Source organism: Neofelis nebulosa, chromosome 2 (assembly GCF_028018385.1).
Source record: "Neofelis nebulosa isolate mNeoNeb1 chromosome 2, mNeoNeb1.pri, whole genome shotgun sequence".
Taxonomy (NCBI): domain Eukaryota; kingdom Metazoa; phylum Chordata; class Mammalia; order Carnivora; family Felidae; genus Neofelis; species Neofelis nebulosa.
In genome coordinates, this window is record NC_080783.1 from 150712309 (window position 1) to 150735148 (window position 22840).

General features: G+C 43.4%; 1 protein-coding gene across 4 annotated transcripts in view; it reads left to right on the forward strand.

Annotated features, from left to right (window-relative positions):
- LPAR3 (lysophosphatidic acid receptor 3) overlaps window positions 1-22840 on the forward strand; it is a 79266-nt gene that overhangs the window by 11615 nt on the left and 44811 nt on the right. For all 4 annotated transcript variants that reach the window (XM_058716775.1, XM_058716778.1, XM_058716776.1 and 1 more), the window contains one exon: window positions 14174-14930. In XM_058716775.1, the coding sequence (XP_058572758.1) occupies window positions 14195-14930 (736 nt within the window). In that variant the 5' untranslated portion in view covers window positions 14174-14194. The remainder of the gene's footprint in view (window positions 1-14173; window positions 14931-22840) is intronic.

The window sequence follows — 22840 nt, forward strand, 5'->3', positions numbered from 1 at the left end:
TTTCTTTCTTTCCAATACAGCAAAAACCAATAGTTGTGTTTTGTGAGCCACTGATCACGCACTTTGTATTTCACAGTAATGTCAAAGTGCTGTAAACATTTCCAGGTGTTTATTTGTGATTTCTGTACTTATCTCCTTATTGATAGAAACTTGTCCTTGCACTCTGTTGAATCATGCTCCTTTAGCGCTCTGCCCTGGTCTCAATGCTTAGTGCTGAATCACAGAGCTGACTGTGTTCCCGTTTGCAGGAAAGTGAAAGAGCACGGAGGAGCACACATGGCATGTTTTAGGGCTAACCTGGAAGTAGCTCACTTCACTTATGTTCACATTCCATTGCGAGAACTTAGTCATGTGGCCAGCCTGGCTGCAAGGAGGCGGGGAATGGAGTTCTTTCCAACTGGAAAACAACTTAGCAGTCTGAGCCATAGAGCGTAAGCTAAATACCGATACAAAAATAATAATAATAATAATAATAATAATAATAATAATAATCACGGGCGCCTGGTGGCTCAGGCGGTTGAGCAACCAACTGTTGATTCTGGCTCAGGTCATGATACCAGGGTTCTGGGATCAAGCCCACATCAGGCTCTGCACTGGGCATAGAGCTTGCTTGAGATTCATTCTCTCTCTTTCTGTCTCTCTCTCTCAAATGAGAAATTAAAAAAAATGAAATAAAGTCATGAGAGCAGTCTCAGGGCAGTATACACTATGGGCAAAGGAGCTAGAAGAATGAGTCTAGTGTCCTACCACACAGAACAGGACTTCTTAGAAATGGAATCTAGGGTCCGGCCAGTCCTTCTTTGCAGCCTGAGGGTCAGAGCCCTGCTGTATGGTAAGGTTAATAAGGGGAAGTTCACTGGAGAAGAGGCTGAGAACCATTCTCTGGGGGAAGCCCAGCCAGCATAGACTCAGGTTTGCAGCCGAGTTAGAATTAGAATCCCCAAGGCTATATCCCAAGTGCTGGAGCAGGAGCAAGTTGAGAGCCCAGAACACTGCAGTAGTTGGGACCCAGTGGGGCATCAGGGAAAAGGTGGCCCTGCTAGTCTACCCTGAGCCTCAGCAAAACATCCAAGAGAGAGAACATACAAGGGCCTGGCCGGTGTGAGTGGGACAAAGTCTGTCTGATTACAAACCTCTCTGCCAACTTCTGTGTGCTGCACCACGGACAACTTGTGAGGCCTGAGACCACCATCATTCTATCTCCCGGCACTAAAACCCTGCTGTTTAAACTTGCAGCTGTATTTTTCACTGTGGTCCCGTTATCTCCAAGAGCTGAAAGGAAGATGAGAGTTCCAACCTACATACGTGCTGTCTTCATGCCAACTTTCTTCTTGTTTATCTTGAAGGCAGTTTGGGAGCTTAGAATGAGACTGTGTGAGAGGTGTCGGGGCTTGAGATCATTGTTCAGGAGTCATCCACATAGAGAAGATCATTTAAGTAGTAGTAGTTCGGGCGGGAGAAAGTTTAAAGGGAAGAGAAGGGGAGGCTGAGAACAAGTCTAGGAGTACGTATACTGCAGGACTGATGGAAAAACGGGGCAGCGATACAGAGGGCTAGGAGAAAACACCAGGAAAGAATGGGGTCACAGAGGCTCAGGTGGGGAGTATCAAGAAGGGGATGACTGGGGCACCTGGGTGGCTCAGTCGGTTGAGCGTCCGACTTCGGCTCAGGTCATGATCTCACTGTCTGTGAGTTTGAGTCCCGAGTCGGGCTCTGTGCTGACAGCTCAGAGCCTGGAGCCTGTTTCGGATTATGTGTCTCTCTCTCTCTCTTCCCCTCCCCCACTCATGTTCTGTCTCTCTCTCTGTCAATAATAAATAAACATTAAAAAATTAAAAAAAAAAAAAAAAAAGAAGGGGATGACTATTTGTCAACTTCCACAGTGGACCAAAGGGAAAGAGGACGGGAAGGAGAGGATTGGGGAATTACTAAAACTGAACACATTTTTATTTTGTGCTGATTATAAGCAAATACTTGTTTGTGTCTCGAAGAACAGGGAGGCAGGATACCAGCTCTGCTCCCAACAGGTTTGGAAGTGACGTTAAGACAAATAAATTGTAATAAAGTGTGTTGAATGCCATCGAAGAGGTACCTAGTATTTCTCCGCTAAATTTCTTGGGAGAATACCTGTACTTTCTTTTCACTCCTGTATCTCCTGAGCATTAATCAACATAATGTGATCAAGTTTCCACCTCCTCTGCTTCCCACCAGCTGACTGAAACTGACCAACCCATGAGCCAAACATTTGTTGTGTATCTGCTCCATGCCCCTGTATTGTGCGTCCGGTGCGCAAATTTAAGTAAGAAACTGTTGCAGCCCTTGAGAAGCTCACTGTCTGGTGGGAAAGGCTCACTCTGGGGTAGAGGACACGCCTACAGTGTCACCCTAGGAGTCCTTCCTAACAGTGGCTAAAAGGAGTCAGAATCTAGTGAATAAAAAGTCAGTTCAGGAAAATCAGTGTGTATGTGTAGGAAAGTTCCAGTAGTATGGGTTTGTCTTAAGTTCCGGAAGCAAGGATTGCTTCTCATCTCCCCCAGCCGTGTTTGTATTCGTATTGGAGGGAGCAGGTGGAAGAGTGAGAGAGAGGAGAAGAATTCTAGAATAGGGACGACTCTCAGTGCTTTTGAGCCTCCAAGCTTCTGTGCCTAGTCAGGGACTATGTTAGGCTGGTGTCTCCAGAGTCTGAAGATCATCAGGAGCACCTGGTGGTTCAGTCGGTCAAGTGCCCAATTTTGGGTCAAGTCATGGTCTCACAGTTTGTGAGTTCGAGCCCTGCATCAGGCTCTGAGCTGACAGCCCGGAGCCTGGAGCCTGCTTGGAATTCTGTGTGTCTCTCTTCCCTCCCCTGCTTGTGCCACCTCTCTGTTCTCTCTTTCTCTCTCTCAAAACTGAATGCACGTAAAGATCGTCTACCAGTGTAGCATTTCCACCAAGGCTGCAGGCCATAGAGCTTCTGGGAGAGCAGCACTTCCCCAGGATTCCCCGCAGCTGGCCCTGCCACTGGGGGATGGATCGGTGGTGCCCACCCATGTGTCACCCTTGTCATATGTCTGCATTGCCTTTGCCTCGCATCAGGCAGCAGTGCCCCCTTGGCTCAGGTTGTCATTACCCTCCCCTGCCCTCTACTGATTGTAAGGGAAAGTCTACTGATCCCTTCTCTGCAGCATCTGGTTTCAAATCTGGCTAATCCTTAGCCCAACTTCACACTGATCCATGTCATCTATTTCCATGGTGTGTAAGACCAGCAACACAGGTAGAGCTGGGATGGGTCCTGGATTACACTGAAGGACATCTGTGAGGTAGACTCCAAAATGCAGGGATCCCCTGGAATCCAGTGCCATCACCTGTGTTTTCTATAACCCCTATTGCCGTGGGTAAATCACTCATTTATTAAGTCCCTGTGCGTGGAGAAACTTAGTAGGGTTCTGATGCATGTAATGGGACACTGAGGGCATCAAAAGAGTTGTGATGCTGGTCCATGCCCTCGGGAATATGATTTATCCCTCTTTCCTTCTCTGGGAGTTGTTTGTTGGATTCACAATGTTAAGAAATGTTAATATTACTAAATATTACTAAAAGATTTAAGAAGCTCCATAACATATTAAAAGCTTGAAAATAACCTTTTTTTGTCATGCTACAGTGTACTTTAAATGACATCTGTATCATCAGCGTTCCACAAGAAACAGATGATACAGTCACACTGGTAATTGGAACAGGGGAAACGGTCACTTGGTAACTGGCAGAGGGCAGAGTTCACGGAAACCAACAAGAGATGGTGCGGTGCCAACCGAGAGCTGGAAGCAGCAAGGAGCGGTCAAGGCTCCTCAACCTGAAAGCCAAGGGGAGGGGGAGGCTGCCTGACAGCAGCTAACCAGGCCAGTCCATGGCAGCCCGGCGGGGAAGGAGCAGGGACCGTCAGTGTCTCAACTCTGCCTTCTCCCGTCTCACAGCCTCACAGTCTCTTGCTGTGCCTCTTCGTTGGCTGGAGCTGGAGGGCAGGGGAGCTGCTGATGGAGTCCTGCAGGGTAAAGAGCACAAGGAGAAGGCTGGAGCGGGGGTTAGGGAGGCCCACAGATGAGATCAGGCATATCACCCAGATGCCTTTTGTATGCATTTCCATAACCAGCCACCTTTGTGCTCTAACTACCAGACAGGCCCTGCGGGGTGGGAGAGGGAGGCAGGATGGGGAAGGCTGTGAGATTCCCACTTGAGTGACGAGTGCTGCTCCCTGACCAGGGCGTAGAATCCCTGCAGGAGACCCTCTGGCTTATTGGTTTAGCAGTAGTGGTGCTCTCTTTTAGAATCTCCGAATCTTTGGGGCACCTGGTGGCTCAGTCGGTTAAGTGTCCAACTTTGGCTCAGGTCATGATCTTGGGGCTCATGAGTTCGAGCTCTGTGTCGGGATCTGTGCTGACAGCTCAGAGCCTGGAGCCTGCTTCGGATTCTGTGTCTCCCTCTCTCTCTGCCCTTAGCCCACCTGCACTCTGTCTCTCTCAAAAATAAATAAACATTAAAAAAAAAAAAAAAAGAACCTCCAAAGCCTTGAATAAAACAACTCTTACCTACTATAGCCACATGCTTTGAAAATATGATTTTCCTTTCTATACAGAGTTTTAGAATTCAGTCAGGCACTAACCTGGGCTGGCGTCATCTCCAGAGGCACAGAGAGGCCACACTGCAGATCGCTATGGACCCATCGCTGGTGACAGTGGGGGAGTATTTGGAACAAACTGTATAAAGCAAGAGACTCTTGAAGATCCATTTTAGGACTGGAGGCAAGGGACAGGGCCATGCAAAGGAGTGAGCAAGGGAATGTAGTATTGCAGTTAGGTTGAGACAAACGGTTTGGACCAAAATTTTGTCTGTTGTGGGTTTTACATCTAAAGAAACCTAATCATCTTCTTCTTTTCCTCCTTCTCCTTCTTCTTTTAACGTCTATTTATTATTGAGAGACAGAGACACAGAGCATGGTCAGGGGAGGGGTAGAGAGAGGGGGAGACATAGAATCTGAAGCAGGCTCTGTGCTGACAGCTCAGAGCCCGACACGGGGCTCAAACTCACAAACTGCGAGATCATGACCTGAGCCGAAGTCGATAGCTTAACCAACTGAGCCACCCAGGCGCCCCTCAGAAACCTAATTTTCTTCTTGTGGAAAGTCTTTGCTATAAGCAGGAACATTTAAGTTTCTCAAAATATATTTTCACAGTGACAGAGTTCTTTGTACAAGATACTTCTTTTAGCTATAAATGTCTACACTTTAAATTATGGCACTTTCCTCCTCCAAACAGTAAAGCATGTGATTACATAATGGTCTAAGGATTATTTGCTGTGTGATAGAACATGTCATATTATGTGTGAACATTCATTTTAAGCATTACGCTTAGCATCTTTCCTTTTGAGAGGGTCAGAGGACAAAGTGTCTGTCATCTTTCTAGCCTCGTGGATTAGATGGCACTAAAATCGCATAATAGATAAAGCAAACACAATGAAACATTCACATTCTATTTGGACAGGTTAAGTCAGGGAATCTGCTGATCACATAAAACCCACGTCTCACTTCTTTGGTTTAGTTCTGCATGTTTTGCTTTCCTGTTTAATCGAGAGGTTTAAGACAGACTTCAGTCATCAGCGACATCTGGGGAACAATACATTCACTCACAGTTGTTTAGTAAACAAGTCGTAGATAGAAGCAGTGTGTATATACCGTGGCCTCTTATGAATCCGCCCACTCGGTGGAGAGAGAGAGCAGGGGTTGAACCAGCTGCCATACAGCAGACGGTCCTCCTTACCTAAAGGGCTCAGAAGCGTGCAGTGGCAGAGGGACATGTTTATTCTGCCAGGCTCCAGCTGCAGCTCTCCCCCGCAGGTCACCACCGCTGGGCCGAGCACGACCGACCGGAGCCACGGAAGTTTGTCATTTCCCAAGTGCACCCCGTGTGTGTCTGCCCCTCCTCTGTGTGGCCACTGCCTGGGAACTTTACCACCAGTAGAGGCCCTGGGTGCATTGTGGAGGCCTTGTTGTGTGGAGACGGAGGGTCTAAATCAGAACAATTTTGTATGCCCGACTTTACTATTCCTTCTTAAGAGATACTCAATCACAGACAGTATCCATTTAAATTGAATCTCAAACAAATTGCTTCTCCTCAGTGTGTTTTACCCTAACAGAGTACAGCAACTGTTGAAACGTGAGCTTTATTTATCTTGAAATGACTGAAGTATAGTGAGGTTGATAACATCCTCTGCTCTCTTTTTTAAAATCTATTTTATTTTTAAATGTGAGTGTTTTAATTTTTTTTAATGTTTGCTTTTGAGAGAGAGAGAGAGAGAGAGAGAGAGAGAGAGAGCATAAGCGAGGGAGGGGCAGAGAGAGAGAGAGGGAGACACAGATTCTGAAACAGGCTCCAGGCTCTGAGCTGTCAGTGCAGAGCCTGACGTTGGGCTTGAACTCATGGACCGTGAGATCATGACCTGAACTGAAGTTGGGTGCTTAACTGACTGAACTACCCAGGCAGGTTCCCTTTTTTGTATTTACAGAAAAATTGAGCAGATAGTATAGAGTCCCCTTGTTATACTTCTACTCCCGTACACTGTTCTTTCTATTATTTGCATCTCATCAATGTGGTACATTTGTTATAATTAGTGAACCGATATGGATATAGCATTATCACCTAAGTCCGTATTTTATTCAGATTTTCTTCGTTTTTACCCTAATGTCCCTTTTCCATTCTAGGATCCAAGACACGTATTGTATTTAGATGTTATGTCTCCTTATGTCTTCACTGTGACAGTTTCTCAGATTCTCCTTATTTTTCTTGACCTTGACAGTTTTTGAGGAGTCCTGATCAGGAATTTTGCAGAATGTCACCCAATTGGGATTTGTCTGAGAGTTTTCTCGTGATGAGACTGTAGTTGTGGGTTTGGGAAACAGTAGAGTGCCATTCTTAACATATATCAAGAGTACAGATTGGCAACATCACTTATCACTGTGGCTGTTGACCTTGGTCACCTCCGTAAAGTCATTTGTCAAGCTTCTCCACTGAAAAGTGATTCACCCCTCCCCACCCCCTGCCCTTTCCCTGCTGTCCTCTGGGAGGAGTTATGTTCCCCTCTTTTAGAGTAGAATGTCTGTATAATTTATTTGGAATTCTTCTGCATGGGAAATTTATCTCCTCTTTTTCATTTGTTATTCAGTCATTTACTCACATCAGTATGCATTAAGAGTGTTTATTTTATACACTGGTTTATAGTCCAATGCTGTTTTGTTTTGTTGCTCAAATTGTTCTAGCTTTGGCCACTGGGTTGCCCTCTCTTTTGAAGTTATGTTCAAAGAGGAGTCATAGTTTCTGATATCCATACACACAAGGGAGAGGTCTCAATTGTGGGACTGCCCTTCAGACCACCCTGTTCAAGGGTGGTGAACTCTACTCCTCACACCTCTCAACCACTGGGGTTTGGAGCCAAGTCCGTGGAGAAAATGAGAGAGTTGTGAGATCCAAATTAGAGGGTACACAGAAGAAGAAAGTAATAACGCTCGGATTGGGTAAACAGTTAAGGGGACGCGGACATGTATGCACAAGGATTGCATTTAGTTCTATGTTTAACAAGTGTTTTACTGAGTGCCTACTGTGTGCTGCGCACTGTTCCAGGTACTGGGGATGACACACCCTAACAACACAATGTCCTTGACTTCCTTCTCATGAGAGGTAGACCATAACCCCAGTAGATGGTGACAGGTAGTCAGAAATGCTGCAAAGAAGAATGAGGCAGGACAGAGGGCGAAAGCTCAGCAGGGTGGTGTGAGGTGCTCCTTTAGAGAGTGGCAGAGGAGGGCTGTCTGATGCAGTGACATTTGAGCAGGAATGAAGTGGGGAAATGAGCCTGTGCGTATGTGGGGGAAGAGGCTTCTGGGCAGAGGGAATAGCAAAGTCCAAAGGCTTTGAAACTAATGGCTAAAATGAACCTCAGGGATCACATGTGGACTTAAATCTCCCATGCTATCCTGATTTTACTATTAACATGAATTATTAAAAAGAATTCAGTGAGCAAACGTGATTGCTTATGCAGAAGTGGTCTCGTTTCTGGCCATTAGCACAGCAACTGACCTAACCTCCAACTCCCATCTGGCTGGGGTTTCCAGAGGGGAGCGGACTATTCCACATTTGCAGGCCTCAGGAAAAGGAAATATGCACAGCACCCACTGACCTCGTTCAGGATGCCCCCTGTTGTGTCCTAGGAGGAAGGGGGAGCATTATTGAAAGCCAGCTAAAAGGCCAGCAGCACCATGTCTTATGAGATGTAGCCAGAAATAAAAGCTGCTTGAGTGGTTTTCAAATGTCTTAATTTTCATAATTGTTTCCACATTATGGGCTAGCTGAACATTTTTTCAGAGAATCAAGTTTGGGAGAGTCTAAATGAAAGCTTTGCTCATGAAGTTTTCATTTGGATTCCACATATAGACTTCCTAAGCCATCATTTTATGAAGTCTTAAATTACTGAAGTTTGAAGTTGTGGTAATAGCTCCAAAGTTTAACATCTTTTGTTTGGGGGGTCGGTCGGAACTAGCCAAATCCTCTAAACCTTTGGTATAAAAGAGAAGAAGAAAGGGGTGGGGGGGAAGGAAAAAAAAAAGCAGCTGGGGATTTGGCAGAATTAAAGCTTCGCAATATTAGTCTTGAAATTGACCATGTTGTGTGGCCCACTTCCCATAAAATTTGAAAACAAATTTTCAGAAAAGTGCCTTTTCTGTGCTTCTCAGGGCTGTTAAAGCAAAACAAAGAAACCCAGGCTATTTATAACGCCTAGATTTTTTTATGGTACAGGACAGTCTTTGAATGTGTCTTGATTGGATCATTCTGTTTTGGTAATTCTGTAGTGATTGTAAGTGTGACTGTAGTTGTTGGGTGTTTTGTTTGCCCGTGGAGACAAAGTGGAGTGGCGTCCATAGGCGTGCAGGCCTGGGAACACAGCTGCCTGAACAGAATCCAGGGTTGTCTCTTACTAGTTGTATGACCTTAGGGAAGGGCGCTTAAGTTTCCTCACCTGCCAGATGGATGTGATAGTATGGGCGTCACTGTTGGGAGGATTAAATGAGATGACCCACCAGGCACAAAGTAATCACTCAAATATTAGCAGTTAGGAATAGTAGTAATGACATGGACATAGGAAGTTAACTAACCCAAGAACAGAGGTAAGTAGTTCTCTAATGGACACATTTAGTGCATGATACGGAGGTCAGCAATGGTGCTTGACCCTTTCGTGTTAGTGGGAGAAGAGAGAGTGTAGGACCGAGATTTATTCGTTCCTCCCACAAATGCTGATGCCACAGATGTGGTCAGAATTGGCAAGATCCCTGTTCTCCTGGAGCAGAACAGTCCAGGGGTGGGAGATGGACCATAAATGATGCATAGACACGGAAGAAAATATATAACAAATGATAGATGCCGTGGTGAAGATAGAACAGGGCTCTGTGGTTACTTTGTAGTTTTCAGAGAAGGTGTCTCTGCGGAGGAGATGTTTAGGCCCAGATCACAGAATCCTATTTTAAGGGTTTGAGAGAGTTCAAGAGATAATAAATTGATAATTTGTTATGAGCTCATTAAATTTTTTGGTAATTTCCAACTGAGAAAATATGATGATCTGTCATTAGTATGTACTAGGGACCATCAATAAGTTTGCAGCATATGACGGGGGGAGGAAAAAAAATCAAAAGCACTAATTCACAAAACTTCCAGTTATTCAATTAAAAAAAATTTTTTAAATGTTTTATTTATTTTTGAGACAGAAAGTGACAGAGCATGAGCAGGGGAGGGGCAGAGAAAGAGGGAGACACAGAATCCGAAGCAAGCCCCAGGCTCTGAGCTGTCAGCACAGAGCCGGATGCGGGGCTTGAACTCACAAACCGTGAGATCATGACCTGAGCCGAAGTCGATGCTTAACCAATTGAGCCACCCAGGCACCCCTTCTAGTTATTCATTTTTGAAGCTCTGGGGTGATTGCATTAGGAAATGTTTTACAGGAGAGCTGGGGAAAGGGATGTCCTGATTTGATTAGTTGTCAGTGTCTGAGGTTTTACAGTTATCTGACATTTGAGGCAGGAAACCATTTTATTTTCATTATCACTGAAAAACTCTCAAGTGTGCTGTGCTGGTGAGAGTAGCAGTAATGAACATAGCGAATCCTTGAGGCTTTTCCTTTGAACGTGAATTTTGATTTTTCAGAGCCATATTTGTCAAAGAAAGGTAGGATACATTAAGTGGAATGTATGGTCCCAAGGCAGAATTAAACTAGCATTTAAAAGTCTCTTTACTTATTTATTACAGAAAATGTAGACCAGAGAAAAAACTGGGAAGAATTTTTTCTAAGTGTTTATTTTTGAGAGAGAGTGCTGGCAGGGGAGACAGAAAGAGAGGAGGACAGAGGATCTGAAGCGGGCGCTGCACTGACAGCAGAGAGCCCCATGTGGGGCTCGAACTCACTAACGGTGAGATCATGACCTGAGTCAAAGTCGGACACTTAACCAGCTGAGCCACCCAGGAACCCCAGGAAAGAAATTTTTTAAATGATTCCCAATTCTACCATCCTTAATGAACTATTTGCACTTTGAGATTTTTTTCCTTCTATTTTTCTGTATCTTTAAAGGATAAGTCAAGAAATATATGTGTGTAAAGTTTGAGAAATGTAGATGTGTACATTTTTCTGTAGTGGGCTTTTAAAATGAGTAAGTCTTTTTATTTCCAAAAAAAAGAAAAAAAAAAGAAATGTATGTGTGTGCATATATATGAATATATATGTATGCATGTGCGTACATACTTATATAATTATTTACAATTAAGATGATGGCATGTGTGTGCTTTTTCTCATGGTAAATACAACTTCATGGTAAATACAATTTTCAGTGGCTGTACAATATTCCATCCTAGGGAATCTTTTTCATAGTTTCCCTGTGTGAACTTTATTTGCTCTCATTGTTGGTTTCTCCCAAAAGTAGGGTTTGAGGCTGGGAGGTAGGGAGCTGTTTGGTGAGAGTTCTGGTTAACCATGTTTTTTTCTGTGGTTTCTCCCTCAACGTGGTAAGACAAAACTACTTCTCAGTCTCAGGACGATTTTTGTTGAAATATGTTCTAAGAATGTGCCATTTGGGGTTTGATGGAGGGAAAGTTGAATTTGAAGATTTTTCAAGTAAAAATCATTGAGGTTTTAGGGTATCATATAATTACAAATTCCACCATATTTATGAACCAAAACTAAAATGTTAAGACCCCTTCAAGAGGAAATTCAGGAAATTTAAAGTGTTCTTGGTGGTATCTTTATCCCAGTGTCTTTCTGACCTATTAATTGATATTGCTGATGAGTTAGTCAAGGATAACATAACTTTTAAATTAGAAGTGTGTTTCTCTTGGGGCACCTGGATGGCTCAGTTGGTTAAGCATCTGACTTGGGCTCAGGTCATGATCTTGTGGTTCCTGAGTTCGAGTCCCACATCAGGCGCTGTGCTAACAGCTCAGAGCCTGGAACCTGCTTCGGATTCTGTCTCCCTCACCCTCTGCCCCTCCTCCACTCATGCTCTGTCTCTCTCTCTGTCTCTGTCTCTCTCTCTCAAAAATAAAGAAACATTTAAAAAATTATATATATAAAAAATAAATATGTTTCTCTTAGCTATCTAGAGTATATAGCAAAATAAAGTACATAAGTTATTTTTTATTAGTGAAAGAACACATAATAATTGTACCATTAAGATTCTTCATGTTCTTGAATGGTTTGTCTTGAATTTCTATATACTGTTAATACTGTTGAAAGCTGAATTTTCTCCTTGAATATTTGAATTGAATTACACTAGATTAGTGTCTTCAACTCTCATATGCAACTGGTGGGATTAGAAATACGATGAGTTTGACAATATTTATCGGAAACCTTTAAATAAACTTATACCCTTTACTTCATGAAGTTGAAATCTGTGGATGAATCCTAAGCGATCCTCTTGGGCAAACTGCCTGTTGGTGGTGGGTCAGTTGGGCTGCTTCCATCCAGAGGGGACCTTCAACCCCGACTGTGGGGGTGCCTTTATAAAATAAATAAACAAGGGTTTGGTCCTTTTCTTTAAAGAAAGAAATCCTAAGCAAATAGTTGGCTAAGTATGTAGAGATTAATGTACAAAAGTGCAGCTTTGCTTATAGAGGCTAAATATTACAGACAACTGAAATGTCCAACATGTAGGGATTAGTTAAATAAAGTGTGTCATGTTCATATACTGGAACCTCATGAAGCTATTCAAATTATATATTTTTAATTGGGGAAAATTATCATGATACAGCATAGGTATGTTGGCCTGTTGATGGAGTTGTCTGCTGTTGGCAGTTAAACGTTGGTGAATGTCTGCCAAAGAGAGTAGTTTTTCTTTTGTGATTAAAATTGAGTCCCCTTTCCTTGTAATTGAAAAACACTAGAACCATTTGCCTCTTGAGACCATTGCCAGTTTGTTTATTTTAAGCATATAAAATGATATTTTACTTCGTATTTACTATGACAGAGAAGTAGGTACCTAACTCATGTTAAAGTATCATTACACCATTAAAATATAAATTAAAAAGGAAACCCAGGGGGGTGCCTGAGTGTCTCAGTTGGTTAAGTGTCTGACTCTTGATTTCTACTCAGGTCATGTTCTCACGGTTGTAAGATTGAGCCCTGTGTCAGGCTCTGCGCTGAGCATGGAATTCTCTACCCCCCCCCCCGCCCCTCCCCTCTTCAAAATAAATAAATAAAAACTAAAAACAAAAAAAGACAGTCTAAGATATATTTCTATTTTGTGCAATTTCAAACTGATATCTGCTCTGCTTATCCTGATTCTGGATATGGTATTGGATTACAGCATTTATAAGAATCTTAAAAGCTAGGGATTTCTGTCAAGCTCGTACTGTTAGAGCCACATCATTCACACCAGTGGACTGCTAGTGCCTGGGCCTACTGGATCTCTGGTTTTCCAGCTAATACATTGCAGCCTCAGTCCTTGAAAGGGAGCCCATAGTCATCGTAGCTCTCGGTTTCCTGGCTTTCAACTCCAGCTTCCTTTGATGGGACCCTTCATTGAGGCTGTGGCCAGACCACTGTGAGGCAGAACACCTGTTCTCTCTCCACCAAGCATAGATGGATAGGCATCCTTAGGCTCCTCTCAACCCCTCCTTGGCCAGAATCCCTTAGTTTTGGTGTCCAAGAGATCTTGTCCTGAGATCAGCGTCTTCTCTGCCTGCCTGATGCCCCAGTTTGGGGTCTACTTTCAGACATATTGTCCTGAGGACTCACCCTCACTTGGCAGGTATGTTCTTACATCCTTGGAAGTCTGCCTAACCTCCAGAGCTCACACCACCCGCTGCGTTGAAAGCCCAGGGAAGGAAAGTGATTTAAACTGATTGAGTCTGGAAATCCAGTAAGCAGATCCCCACTGGTATAATTTGAATTAGGACAATAAGGAAGAAGTGAACAAAAAAAGTAAGGAGGAGTACTGAGAACAAAGTCTTCAGCCCTGCATCACATGCTTAATAAGTGAGCGTTGTTATTACAGCTTGAGACGAAAAGATGGCAAAAGGAGGATCAGGAGTAGAATCAGAAGTGGTACAAGACCGATCTCTTGGGGACTCCATTTGGTCGTGAGAAGAGTATCTCAGTACTCATTATCTTGGTGAGAATGTGCCTGGCCTTACCAACTTGCCGTTGCCTAGTGAACAGAATCCATGAGTAAGGAATGAACTGGAAACCACCAGGAGAAAGGATTTACATGCTGTGTTGTCATTGTTACTGGTGCAGAGTGGATATTGCAGGGCTCAGAATGTCTGATCTGTTGCTGATCCATGATCATTCATTCAACCAGCCAGCCATTCAGGAAGTACCGGTCATGAGGGAGCCAGGACGTGGGTCTTGAGATTTTAATGGTGAACGAAACAGCCGTAGACCATCCCTCACTGAGCTTGGACGTAGCCTGGGAAACAAACAATTACTAATGCAAGATAAATGTTGTGATAGGAGGTCAGGGGCCAGAGTCCTGGAGCAAGGGATATTTACACCGGGATCTGAAGGATTAACAGAAGTTGGCTAGAACACGGGGCTTAGCAGTGGCAATTGGTGGTTTAGCGACTGAATTTGCAAAGAGTGATGTTTGTTTCTTCTTTAAATTTCTTTCTAGGATGTTCGGTTCTTCTCCACAATGAATGAGTGTTACTATGATAAGCGGATGGACTTTTTTTATAATAGGAGCAACACAGACACTGCCGATGAGTGGACAGGAACGAAGCTTGTGATTGTTTTGTGTGTTGGAACATTTTTCTGCCTGTTTATTTTTTTTTCTAATTCTCTAGTCATCGCAGCAGTGATCAAAAACAGAAAGTTTCATTTCCCCTTCTACTACCTGTTGGCTAACCTAGCTGCTGCAGATTTCTTTGCTGGAATTGCCTATGTATTCCTGATGTTTAACACTGGCCCTGTTTCAAAAACTTTGACCGTCAACCGCTGGTTTCTCCGCCAGGGGCTCCTGGACACTAGCTTGACCGCCTCTCTGACCAATTTGTTGGTTATTGCTGTGGAGAGGCACATGTCAATCATGAGGATGCGGATCCACAGCAACCTGACGAAAAAGAGGGTGACGCTGCTCATTTTGTTTGTCTGGGCCATTGCCATCTTTATGGGGGCGGTCCCCACACTGGGCTGGAATTGCCTCTGTGACATCTCTGCCTGCTCTTCCCTGGCCCCCATTTACAGCAGGAGTTACCTCATTTTCTGGACTGTGTCCAACCTTGTGGCCTTCTTCATCATGGTTGTGGTGTACCTGCGAATCTACATGTATGTCAAGAGGAAAACCAACGTTTTGTCTCCACATACAAGTGGGTCCATCACCCGCCGAAGGACACCCATGAAGCTAATGAAGACGGTGATGACTGTCTTAGGTAAGAGGAACCAAGGGAGCCATTATTCCCATTCATTCAGCAAATATTTATTGAGAGCCTAGTGTATACAAGGTGCTTGCTAAGTGAATGCAGTAGTGAACAAGAACAGTCATAAATCCCCAACGTGCTTGGTGTTTACACTCTTGCAGGGGAAAACAAGTCAAGTATTGTAATGGGGACAAGGAAAATAATTTTGTAATACATTTTAATATAAATATATTATATTATATTATATTATATTATATTATGATTTATATTAATATATATTATATATAATTATTAATTAAATTAAACATATTATATATGTATATAATATAAAATTATATATAATTAAATTATATTATATTTATAATTAAAAAATTATTAAATAAGTTGATGAGTCTCATTGGGAAAAATAAAGCAGGGCAGGAAAATAAGGAGGCTAAGCAGGTCTAGTTTGCAGTTCTAGCTTCCGCTGAAGATGACTTTTGAGCAGACGTGAAGGTGGTGAGGAAGCGAGCTGTGTGTGTGTCTGGGGGAGGCCATCTGGGCAGGAGATGCAGTAAGGATAGGAACCCGGAACAGCAAGGAGGCCAGTGTGGCTGGAGTAGAGCAAGTGGGGAGAGTGGAAAGAGAGGAGGTCCGGGAGCTGATGAGAGGTGCTAGGGCCACTCAGATCACATAGGGCTGTGTAGTTATCATAAGGACTTTGGTTTTTCTGAGTGAGATGAGAAGCCATGGGAAGGTTTTGAAGAAGGAGGTAACATGATTGGACCTGCATTTTAATGGTACCTCTTTAGATGCTGTTTTGTGAGGGGCAAGGGCAAAGGCAAGAAAATATAAGAGGGCAGGCATTTCAGTACTCACAGAGGTGATAGTGACAGGGACGAGAGGGCAGTTGGGAGGTAGTGCCTTGTCAGATTCTGGATGTCTTGTAAAGATCGGGGTGACAGGATTTGCTGATGGATAAGGTGTGAAGCATGGTGACAGGAGGAGAGAGGGTGGGGCATGTCATTCATTGAGATGGGGAGGCTGTGGAGGAGGAGGTTTGGGGGGAAGATCGGGAGTTTGGTTTTTAGAATCGTATTAGACATCCAAGTGAGTTATTGAATCAGGAGTTCAGGGATTAAGTCTGGACTGGAGATTCACTGAGAGTCATTGAGGGAAGAGATGGTATTTTAAACCAGAAGAGTGGATAAGCTCACCATAGTGGGGTGAATGTGGATGGTGAACATGCAGAAGAGGACCAAAGAACGAGCCTGGGGGCCCTCCAGTGTAGGGAGGGTGGGGAGGCAAGGAACAACCAACAAAAGAGCCCTCCAAGGAGTAGCCAGAAAACCCAGGAGAATATGGTGGCCTAGAAGCTGTGAGAACAGAGCCATCAAGGAAAGGGAGTATCTGCAATGTGAGTAGTCTTGGGAAGTAGAGTTAGATAAGGTCTTACTAGGCTTAGCTTAGCAAACTAGTAGTTTAAGAAAAAAAAAAATTTTTTTTTTAATGTTTATTTGAGAAAGAGAGAAAGAATGTGAGCAGGGGAGAGGCAGAGAGAGAAGGAGACACAGAATCCAAAGCAGGCTCCAGGCTCTGAGTGATCAGCACAGAATCTGTTGTGGGACTTGAACTCACAAATCACGAGGTCATGACTTGAGCTGAAGTTGGACACTTAACCGCCTGAGCCACCGAGGAGCCCCAGCAAACCTAGTAGTTTTTAGGTGACTTTGAGAAGATCAAATCTGGTATAGCCTGATCAGAACAAAATGAAGAAAGGGAGAAGAGGCTTTAGGACAGCAAATTTGAACAGCTCTGAGGACTTTGGCTTTGCACTGCGAGCCCTGTCCCTAGAAGAGGTGTTCGGGTGCAAAGAATTTTCCTTTTGTTTTGTTGTCAGTCTGGTCGGCTGCCCTGTCATTCTAGTCCGGGTTATAGGTGGAACTGGTGCTGTGTGGGCTCACAGGCCTTGTCTTCTGTCAGAGAGGCCATTTCTCACCATGTGTGGTGGCTGCAGCAGTGAGGACTGTTGTTGAGAGAGACCCTGGAGTATGTTCCTGTCAAGTCCCAGTACGAAGGAATTATGAAATGAATTCTTGGGAAACAATTCATATTAGAGGATGTAGGGAATCTGTCGTATGGTATGGGAGGCATCATGCTGCCTCTGGGTCCTGAAATTGCTAGTAAGATATGGAAGTCAGCAGATACATAGCGTGATGGTTAAAATGATTTCAAACTGAGGGTTTGTTTTCGTTAACAAATATTTATATAGTACTTACTATGTGTTAAGCATTGTCCCAAGTGTGTTGTAGATACCATCCTGTTTAATCCTCATGGCGATCTTGTGATACAGGTGCCACTGTTATCCCCATTTACCAGATGGAGAAACTGAACAGAGCTATATGCCCAAGGCCACTCAGTGATGGATAGTGTCACCAGCACTCACCGTGTGATTGGCCTTCAGAGCCCACATGTGTAACACTGTACTCTCCAGCCAGTTTTGATTTATTTGGACTTTTTACTGGTTTTCTCTTTATTCTGTCTTCTGCTTTCACCCCCTCATTCTTCATTTCACCCCTTGATAAGAATGTAGACTAAAAGTAAGAAAAGGAAGGAGTCACATTAATCAGTTTTTCCACCCTTGAACTAGATAGGGTATTGATGTTTTTGGTAAAGAGTGATGTTCAGTATTTGTTGGGATTGTCAGTGAATTCTGCTATTTTCCCTTCTGGATTTGCAAGCATCATTGTTTGTTTGGCTATTTGTCTTGAGAGGTTACCTGCCTGATTAAAGAGAAAGCTTTCTTTTTTCAGCTTATTATATATCATATACAGTCTGTAATCCTAGGTGGGGAGAACGGGACTCTGTAGGATAGTGATGGTCACTAGCTTCAGGTTTGAATGTAACTTTGTCTGGAACAGTTATGGAAGGGTAAAATACAGAAGCTATGTAGTTTTGGCAGGTGTGGTGTTCGATAAGGGAAAAAAACAGAATAAACTGTGAAATTGCTAAGTAGGATAAGAGAAGTTGTGGCACGGAGATGGAACAATGTGGGGGAATTGGTTAACGGCGGGAAGACAGTTTGGTGGCGAGGACCTGGGGAAGTTCCTTAGTGGTGAGACAGAGGGATCTGGTGGAAGATGAGAAGTTTGGGGACAGAGGAAATGAAACTGAAGAGCTGGGTAGTATGAGGTTTTTAGACTTGGAGATCCTGATTTCTTTGGATTGCAGAAGATATGGTTTTAGCCACAACTCTGTCATTTCCTACAAGAGTGATACAAAGCATATTATTAGCTCACTTTTTCCTGGTTAAATTTCATCATGTGAGGTGGATTAGATGATCTTTAAATTCTTTGCAAGTTATAAATCCAATGATCTTGTTATAACAGTAAGTGACCAAAGTCAAGCACAGTCTTTTTCCATGAAAGCATCTATCATAGTATCTCCTCAGGGAGGAAGATACATGTAAGAATTCAGTTGCCTAACACAAGTGTCTCCCAAATAATAGCATCTCTGAAAAATCAGCAGTGGTAGCATCTATCATCATTGTAGTCACTAGTTCTATGTATGTGCAAATTAGTAGCTTACTACTTATTTCTGTAATGATTATCTGATTTAATCATTTGGACTTTTCTGCTTGCATTGATATATATGTTGTGGGAAAGATTAATATAAGATTGGAGTTTCTTTTCAATATACCCTCTTTTAAACATTACAAAGTCAGTCAATTAATATATATTAACTGTCTGTTGAACAGCATCTAAAAGGCAAAGAGTTGCATGAATTCAGTGAGCTGAATCTCATTTCAGAGAAGGAAGATGGGATGGACAGGTGGAGTTTGGGGATGGCTTCTCGGAGGGCTCGGGATGTGATCTGGAAGGATGGGTGGGATTTGAGTGGGCAAGGGATTTTAAGTAAGAGAAGTAACAAAATCAAAAGGATAGTAGAAACATCTAAAGCTTGAGTAGTACCACAAGGAAGGCCTGGTGGAACACTGATGCATGTTGTGGTACAACAGAAAATAGCTCAACCGTGAGTCAGGAAATTTAGTTGGCCATCCTCTTTGGAAGGAGAGAGGTAGACCAGATGACCTTTATGTGTCTTTCCAGCTTTAATTTAGTATTTTGGTTGCATACAAAGCATACAGAGCTGGTTAGGGAGCAGATTTTTTTCCTTGTTGAGGAATGTGATGATAGTGTGAATTTTAAATCTGTATATGAGTGGAAAGGCATCTAGGCATTGTGTGCCCATTTTAGCAGCCCAGAGGCAGAATGCTTGCTCATTTCAGGGTCATAATGTGTGATGAGCCCTTTACATGGAAGAAGTTGCTTATTGAATGTTCTCATGGAAAAGACATTGCGGACACATGATCCCTGCTTTCCACAGGGCACCAAGGCCTTGCCTAAGAGAGGGTCATGTATTTTGAAATCCTACTTGTTAACAAGGCTCATTGGCTGTAGCAACCAGACAAATGCACAAGAAGCCCCCCATGAAAACCTCTCATTTATTGTCAGACAATACGCCATGTGAACTGTGAATACAAGGATGTTATGTTTCCTGGGAAATGGGCTGGATTTTCTTCTATTTTGCAAAGTCTTAAAAAGTGAAAAGGAAAGAAGTCTGAGGGTATTGTGAACCATACTTTTGAAATCTTCCATAAACTTTGTCTCTTAAGGTGGTGGTTTTCAAACCTCAGGTTGTGACCTGTAATGAAATCAATTAGGAGATTGTAACTAATACTTTTTGTGTGTGTACAGGATTGTAATATAAAATGTATTTTCTTTTTTTTAAGTTTATTTATTTTTGAGAGAGAGAGAGCACAAGCAGGGTAGGGACGGAGAGAGAGGGAGAGAGAGAATCCCAAATCCCAGCTTTGTGCTGGCAGCACAGAGCCCAACACGGGCTTCGATCCCGTGAACCTTGAGATCATGGCCTGAGCTGAAATCAAGAGTTGGATGCTTAACAGGCTGAGCCACCCAGGCGCCCCTAGAATGTATTTCTTAACATGGGTTATGGTCAAGTCTGCTTGGAAAGCCATGGTTGAGGTTTCTTTTCCAGCCAATAATGACTGACATCTTTTAAAATATAAGAAACATGATGGGGGCACCTGGGTGACTCAGTCGGTTAAGCCTCTGACTTTGGTTCCGGTCATGATCTCCCAGTTCGTGAGCTTGAGCCCCATATCAGGCTCTGTGCTGATGGCTCAGAGCCTGAAGCCTGCTTCTGATTCTGTGTCTCCCTCTCTCTCTGCCCCTCCCATGCTCCCTCCCTCTCTCTCTCTCTCTCTCTCTCTCTCTCTCTCTCTGTGAGTGTGTGTATCTCAAAATTAAATAAACATTTAAAAATTAAAAAAAATACAAGAAACATTATGGCTAAAGGACCTTGAAAAAGGTTGTGGTAACTGAAACAAAGAGCTGCGTGTTTTTCTTGTCATTTCTCCCTCCTACCTCTCCACTTAGGTCAGTGCTAAATTCCTCTTGCTTTCTCTCAGGGGAGAGAGGAAAGAGGCGAAGGTGGTAAAGAAACAGTGCTGGGGGTTCTCATGCTGGGAGGAAATAGGTGAAAATTCAGTCCATCATGAGCCTTGCTAGAGTACTAGTAATAAGCATACATGATGTTTCTGCAGCACTGTGTCTTTTTCAGGGATTTATTTATTTTTTTAATGTTTATTTATTCTGGAGAGAGAGCAAAAGGGGGAGGGGAACAGAGAGAGGGAGAGAGAGGATCCAAAGCAGGCTCTGCACTGACAGCCGTGAGCCGATGTAGGGCTCAAACTCATGAACCTTGAGATTATGACCTGACACTCAACCAACTGAGCCACCCAAGGTGCCCCTTTTTCAGCATTTTAATACATGTTCTCATTCAGTCTCAGGGAAATCCTACAAGATAAGCGGGGAAGATATTATTATTCTATTTTTCTGCCTCCCTTAGATATGCCTTATACTCAGCTATAATTATTTATGGTTTTGTTTGTTTGTTTGGGATCCTAAGCCTTGTGCATGGTGAAATACCTTCCCCCTTATTCTGTCTGGGAAGCTCCCTTTCATCTTGTAAGACTCGACTCAGGGGCCTGTCTTCTCTGAATCTTTCCCTGTCCTACCTAGGTAAATCTGCTTACTACCGCCTTTGGGCCATCTCTATTTTGTCCATACTTCAGCCAATCCATTTAATTGTTCCATGTTCCATGCCTTCATCTCAAACTAGAGTGTGCCTGCTTTGCAGTCGGGGATTGTACCTTATTTATCTACCTTTGCATATCAAACGTGTAGCACACTGACTGGAACATCTTTGTTGAGATTATAATAGAATGAGTGAGGGCGCCTGGGTGGCTCAGTCTGTTGAGTCTCTGCCTTTGGCTCAGGTCATGATCTCACGGCTCTTGAGTTTGAGCTCCGCGTCAGGCTCTGTGCTGACAACTCAGAGCCTGGAGCCTGCTCTGGATTTTGTGTCTCAGTCTCTCTCTGCCTCTCTCGCTCTCTCAAAAATAAGTAAACATTTAAAAAAAAACTATAGTAGAATGAGTGAATTAATGAGGAGATTGAAGTTAAGGGAAGTTAAGTGGCTTCTCAAGAGCTACAACTAAAAATAGAAACCAGGTTTCCTCACATCCAGCCTGGCCTTTAGCAGGCTATGGCCGTGATGTGCCTGTGAGTGGCCAAGGAATGGATGGGTCTCCCATTTTAGAATATGGGAAACAGAGGTCTTAGAAGGGTGAGTGGTAGTGCTGTCTTGAGAAGAGAAAAACAAATGAATACTTTTTGAGCTCCTACCATTAGGAAGTCTGCGTGTTACATGCTTTGGGGATTTGATTTCACTTACCCCTCGTAACAGTGCTGTGCAGATCTGTTTTGTTGATAAGGAAATTTGGATGGACTTAAGCGTCTTGCCCATAGACCCATATTGGCAAAAATAATAACAGTTAACATTCAGGATGTACTATATGTGGTTCTGAGCCCTTGGCACATTCTGTTCCATTTAATCTTCATGACAGCTCTTTGAGGGAAGTCCTGTTATTATTACTAATTGAAGAAACTGAGGCCCAGGAAGTTCAGTTGCTTGCCTAAAATTAGTAGCAGAGCTGAGAGTCAAGTTCAAGCAGATTGGCTCTAGGACCCCACTCTTCAAGGTTAATTAGCTTCACGTAAGTGATAGGGATAGAATAACATCAACCCTATTCATGAGGTTTATAACTTGTGTCTCCCTTGATTTCTGTTTATGTCTGTAAAGTCACTTGAATTCTCAACATTTAGCTGACTCTTGATTTGTTCTAAAGATTTTGCAGTATGGCAGTGACAGTTACGACTATCTCTCTGCAGGGAATGACAGCCACATGCTCTTGAAACTTTATGCAAGGTGTAGATGGCAACACCAGGTGCCTGGGAATAGGGAGGGAACCAGATTTAAATCCTGGCTTTGCCACTCCAAGTTATGTGACCCTGAGCAATTTACACAACATCTGTGACTTGGCTTCTTACACATGGGGATGATATCAGTGCCTCTGGCATGGCAAGGTTTTGAGGATGCAGTGAGATAATACACATACAAGCACCTAGTATAGTGCTTGGCACATAGTACGTGCTCAGTAAATATTGGCTATATTGGCTTTAGTTTGACTCTGAAGAGCCTGGCCCTGCATTTAAGCACAGTGCCCTTTTCCCCAGTAATGACACAGGTACTGTGGAGAGGGAGCCTGGAGGCCTACTGTTGGTGCCCTCATGATAGCAGTTTTGTAATGTGGACAAGTGGTCGGGAGGAAGTTGACTGGGTATGTTTCTTCCCAGAGACTGCCTGACAGCTGGCAAATAGCCAGCTCAGTTCCCGGAGACCGAGGCCAACCTAAACGTGTGGTCACCACAGAACGGAAAGGCTCTGAGTTTGCATTACTGGTCTCTGTAAACACTGACCCCCACCATGAAATGCTGTTAATGATTCCTGTCTCTGAC